Raw genomic sequence first — 5,537 nt, 5'->3', positions numbered from 1 at the left:
TGACCGCAGGCCAGACCGACCAGGTGTTCGGCAGATCCGGTGCTCCATGATTTCTGTGAGGCTAATTTCATCTGACGAACAACAGGAACTTCAGAAATAGAACTGATGGCGCCACAACATGGCAAACGCCGAAACATATTGGGAACACAGAAACATGACATTAATACGACGACAACAGCAGAACGGATTACAAGAAAGGATTACAGAACAAGGCTACAACACCTTACACGGAGAAAGAAAACACACATGCTCTTATTAGGCGCATCAGAAACAACAGGTTCCGATCGCTGCTTTCGCTTCTTTACTTCTCGACAAATCGGGCCTCGACCGCACCACCCTTCACAGCACCGCAGATAGGGCATGCCGCGAGACGGACTCCGCATGGATTGCATGCGCAGAGGTGCTGGCACGGCAGTAACAGCATACAAGCAAGACCAAAGTTGCAAACCTTGCAGATGAGATCGATCTTGGTTGTCTCTGCTGCGGTTCTCACCACGCTCGATGCTTCATTTCCAGAGCCTGGAGCATCTGACTGGTTAGATGAGATATGTAAGTTCATTTCCTGCTGCATCCGGGGAGGCCTGTGGATAAGTGACTCATTCGTTTCAAGAACCATCACAGCAAACTGCTGTGCAGCTTCTATATCTCCTTGCTTCCTCTGCAACTCTACATGCAAGCTGGCTACCTCTTCTTTCAAGCTGGCTACCTCTTCTTTCAAGCTGGCTACCTCTTCAACCTTCTGAATCAGCGCATCAGTTGTCCGAAGGTTCAGTAGAGTTAAGTTCTGTATAGACATTTCCTGCTGCAGAGACACCCGAACCTGCTCGTTCTGTTTTTCCGAAGAAAGAAATCAAAGCAGAAGTTAGACAACATCCGTCAAAAACTTAGAACCAAACCGGTCACAAAAGGTCACTTACGTAGAGTTGGAGGACCTGATCCAACTGCAGCCTGTGCTGCTCAAGGGAGAAGCCAAACGGCACCGGATTTATGCCATCCAAAGGAAGGCCATTTGCTTGTTGCCCCTGAGGTTGATCGGCATGTTCAGAATGGCTATTGAGGTTGTCCATTGCAGATACCAGAGACCAGACTGAAAGGTGTGTCCGATACAGTGCGAAGGAGGCTCCTTATATAGGAGCGGTGTCGAGGTGCACAATAAATACCAGTGAATCCAGAGAGATGTATCTCAAATCTACTTATTTAATTAGCAGAAGCGTTTCATGAACGTCATCTGTCTAGGTACTCTGACTCTTACATGTCTATAATTCACTGCGTAATATACATCTCCGCTGAACTTTTGTTCAACGCAAGGTCGGTCAAACTTACCGTTGATAATTTCATGACGCATGCTCCATAAATCTTGTCGTGTTGGATTTAATAATATATGCACAGCTTTGATCCAATAAATTTGCTACTTATTTGGTAGAGGATTTTATAGCCCAAAGGCTGGCACTAGCTCAAACCACAGCGCATGCATGTGTGTTCATTGATCTACATAAATAAACATAGGATGTATATGTTTTGTTTGGGGTCTATTAAACTTAACTAAAGGCTGATGTTTGAAAATGGTTGAGATTGTTAGCATTCCTTGGTGAACATCTAGTGAAGGAATCTTTTCTGAGCCATCCTCATGCTTACCAAGGTGCAAGCTATCACTACCGGAAAACTTGAATTTGCCGAGTGTTTTTATATTTGCCGAGTGCATTCCTTCGGGCACTAGGCAAACACCTTTACCGAGTGCTGAGCTAAAAACACTCGGCATATAAATTACACTCGGCAAAAAGCATATTTGCCGAGTGTCGGAAATAAAACACTTGGCAAACACCAACGTGACACTCGGCAAAACACCACCACGTGACCGCCACGTGCGACGGCCATCAGACGGCGTGTCGACCGTTAGCACTTTGTTGAGTGTCCGTTAGTGACACTTGATAAAGACACTTGTTTACCGAGTGTCTTGTAGAAACACTCGGCAAAGTCATATGTTTACTGAGTGTTCCTACAAGGCACTCGGTAAAATAGTAAGTTTTTTTTCACCTCCTACCATCCAAACTTTTTCTACTCTCCTCATACAATATGTGTTACTATATTTTAAAATTTTGGTATATTTTTCGATCTGTTTGCTATATTTAATTAATATATTGCATTTAGAGGAATTTTTGGTATAAGTCAAATTTGAAATGCAAGTGATTGAAATAATGGAATAAAATGAGTAAAAAAATGATATTCATGTTCTTGAGTCCAGTGTGAGGCCTTACTTTGGGAAATGAAAGGAAATTTCTAACATCTAGTTGAGGAAACATGACCACGAATATGTGGCCGAATGGTCTTTAAATTCTATAAAAAGCAAACAATGTCTTAAAATCATGAGATTTGTCAAGACCTGATGATATCATACGTGGAGGCTGTTGTAAAAAATTGAGAAGATTTCGCACATTTTGCCATGTACGATACTTACAAATGGAAGTATCTCCGAAGAAGAATCATAGCGTTGAGAAGGATCCGGTAAGATTTGGAGTCAAAGTGACGGTCGAATTGGGGTTTGACTTCAAAACTTTTTGTATAAGCAATGTACAACATAGATTGGTTCATGTCAAATTTTGGTAATTTTTCGGATCCATTTGATAATTTTAATTTATTAACTGCAATTATAGAATTTTACCGTTTCACCTATACGACGCTCGGCAAAGTCCCTCTTTATCGTTTCAAAAAATTGCAAAGAAAAAACAAAAGGGGTTTGCCGAGTGCCCTTGATCTAGCACTCGACAAAGTTTTGGCACAACCACCCCGCTGGCCACGCACTCACGCACTCACACACACTCCACTCACGCACTCACACACATAGTCGCACCACCCTGCCAGCGCCCCTTGCCCCGCCGCCGACCCACGCCACCCCCCCCGCTGCCGTCCGTGCCCACCCCCTACCGCTGACGCCACCCACGCCTCCGGCCTCCCTTGCCCCCGCCTCCGGCCTCCCTTGCCATCGTTGCCGCCGCCAGACCCGCGAGCGCCCTCACCGGCCCCCTGACGCACCACCCCCACTGCCAGCTTGTTTTGCCCCCACTCCCGCCTGTGCCCCCTCGGGACCCTGCCGCCGGCGCTTGCCCGCGGCCGCTGCCAGCCCCGCGAGCTCCCTCGCCGACTCCTCGACACCCCACCCCCGCCGCCAGCTCGCCTTGCCCCCACTCCCGCCTACACCCCCTCGGGACCCCCGCCGCCGGCTCTCCCTGCGCCGCCCTTGCCCCCCGGCGGCCGGTGCCATGCGCCTCCCCTGTCCCCCGGCGGCCAACGCCCTGCGCCGCCCCTGTCCCCTCCCCCCCCCCCCCGACGGCCGGCGCCCTGCCCCCTGCGCCGCCCCTGCTCTCCTGCTGGTAAATGTTCAAACAAATTTCTTATAACTAGTAACTGCAACATGCACTTCAAACAAATCATTTTGTTCACTTCATACATCATTTATGCTTGTACTGATTAACTAATTTCTTATGTTCGTATATGCTGCATGTGTACCACTTGATCGTGTTAGCACCATTCATTTATTTATAAAAATAGTTCCCCACTTTCCATTTCCATAAGTAATTAGTAATTGGTCTGGTCCTATTGCTAATTGATGTGTTAAAATAGGCTCCGCCGCTCGCTGCCTCGCCCTGTCGCCGTCATTTGCCTTGCCCTCCTGCTACGCCAAATCTTTGACTTGCCATGGTTTTGCAAGGTATAAGATGTGTATGTGGTTGTCGGCCATCGTGCTGTTTGTTTGGTGTGTATGTGGTTGTCGGCCATCGTGCTGTTTTATTTGTTGCAGGTTTTGAAAACCTCACCGTGCAGGGGAGGTGCTGCTGAAATTTAGATTTGACACTATAATGTTCCTTGGTTTGTAGGAGAGGCTATTGCACCGTCCTCGACTCATCACTTTGCATATCTTGTAAGGTGAGCAACAAAAGACCCCTCTTGCCGTATCATGTTCATATATCACGTAACCTAGGCATCTCCTATTCGAAAGAGATACGGTTGGCAATATGTAGATCCTTGCATATCTATAACTGTATCTATTTCGAATTGTCCACGTTTCTTGTACAACCCGAGGATGTGTAGATGGGATTAATTTCCATGGTCTGCTCCAATCCAAGATAGAGTTTCAGCAGCATCTCCCTGTTGTTCTCCGGATACACAATCTCCCTGCCAGGACATGTATTTGGAGAATAGCGGGGAGGTGCTGCCGAAATTCTGTCTCGGATATGAGTAGAGCATGGAAACTAACCTCATCTACACATCCTTGGGTGGGATTAGGACCTATCTTCACCTATTAGACAATATAGGAAACTGTAGATGCAATTGATTTTTATTTTACTCGCTGATATGTTAGAGGATGGATGACCGCGAGTGGATGTACACGGGCTGCTCTAGTCAGAGTTCGTTGACCGATGAATGGATTGAGAAGACCGATGCTTTCTTGGAACTAGCATTTGCCAAGGTTAAAGGAGCGAGTCTCACTTAGTGTCCCTGCAGCATTTGCGCAAACATGCATCGACAAACAAAGGAGGTCATGGGTAAACATCTTTGCAAGAATGGATTTACGGCAAACTATACCCGGTGGATATACCATGGTGAAGCCCATCGTGTGAGAGAGGAGGGCATAAGACAACGCATCGAGGATTATGATGATGATACCGGGGTAGGAGACATGTTAAATGACTATCATGAAGCACACTTCGATGAAGGACATAGGGAGGAGGAGCCAGAGGCAACCGCAAAGACGTATTACTGCATGGTGCTGCGGTACAGCAACCCCTTCACGGGCATACCAAGGTTTCTCAATTAGATGCCATTGCACGCCTAATGGCTGTAAAGTCCCAGTTTAGCTGGAGTCGAGAAGCCTTCGATGTTATCCTGACAGTTTTTGGGAGCCTGCTCCCGGATGATCACATTCTGCCAAAGAGCATGTATGAGGCACAGAAACTCCTTCGTGCACTTAAGATGCCATAAGAGTAGATACATGCTTGTCCGAAGGGATGCATCTTATTTAGGAAAGAACATGCGGAAGCAAAGTACTGTGTGAAGTGTGAATCATCTAGGTTCTTGGAGGTAGACTCTGGTGATGGTCACAAGAGCCAGCTCGCAATCCCCGTGAAGATCCTATGGTACCTTCCGTTCATACCGAGGATCCAACGACTTTACATGACTGAGGAATCCACGAAACAGATGACATGGTACAAAAACGGAAGTCAATACAATCCTGAGAAGCTAGTACATCCATCTGATGGTGAAGCCTGGACAAGGTTTGATGTGATTCATCGTGAGAAAGCTCTAGAGGCTCGTGATGTACGTGTTGCATTGGCAACAGATGGGTTCAATCCTTATGGAATGGCGTCTGCCCTGTACACCTGTTGGCTCATGTTCGTTATCCCCCGCAATATCCCCACTGGCGTCCTCTTTCAACGACATAACATATTCTTGTCGTTGATAATTCCTGAACACCCGGGGAATAATATGAGTATGTACATGGAGCCTCTAATTGATGATTTGGTCCATGCTTGGGAGGAAGG

The 5,537-nt window shown here is 46.9% G+C and overlaps 1 protein-coding gene across 1 annotated transcript; it reads right to left on the bottom strand.

The window, feature by feature from the left end:
* Positions 1 to 219: 219 nt before the first annotated feature.
* LOC117842118 (uncharacterized) lies at positions 220 to 1,167 on the bottom strand. The gene is made up of 2 exons (XM_034722472.2): positions 918 to 1,167; positions 220 to 829 (listed from the first exon to the last, which is right to left on the bottom strand). Exons 1-2 carry the CDS (start codon positions 1,065 to 1,067, stop codon positions 302 to 304), a joined length of 678 nt encoding a protein of 225 aa, XP_034578363.1. The 5' UTR covers positions 1,068 to 1,167; the 3' UTR covers positions 220 to 301.
* Between the last annotated feature and the right edge of the window lie 4,370 nt (positions 1,168 to 5,537).

Source organism: Setaria viridis, chromosome 2, assembly GCF_005286985.2.
Source record: "Setaria viridis chromosome 2, Setaria_viridis_v4.0, whole genome shotgun sequence".
NCBI classification, from domain to species: domain Eukaryota; kingdom Viridiplantae; phylum Streptophyta; class Magnoliopsida; order Poales; family Poaceae; genus Setaria; species Setaria viridis.
The sequence above is the reverse complement of the archived record's forward strand: the minus strand, read 5'-3'. Positions and strand labels throughout refer to the sequence as shown.

Bases quoted from the DNA above. Each gene is read 5' to 3' on its own strand.
- LOC117842118 (XM_034722472.2), bottom strand. From the start codon at position 1,067: ATGGACAACCTCAATAGCCATTCTGAACATGCCGATCAACCTCAGGGG. The intron at 830-917 runs GTAAGTGACCTT...TCGGAAAAACAG, and splicing joins ATCAGGTCCTCCAACTCTAC to AACGAGCAGGTTCGGGTGTC.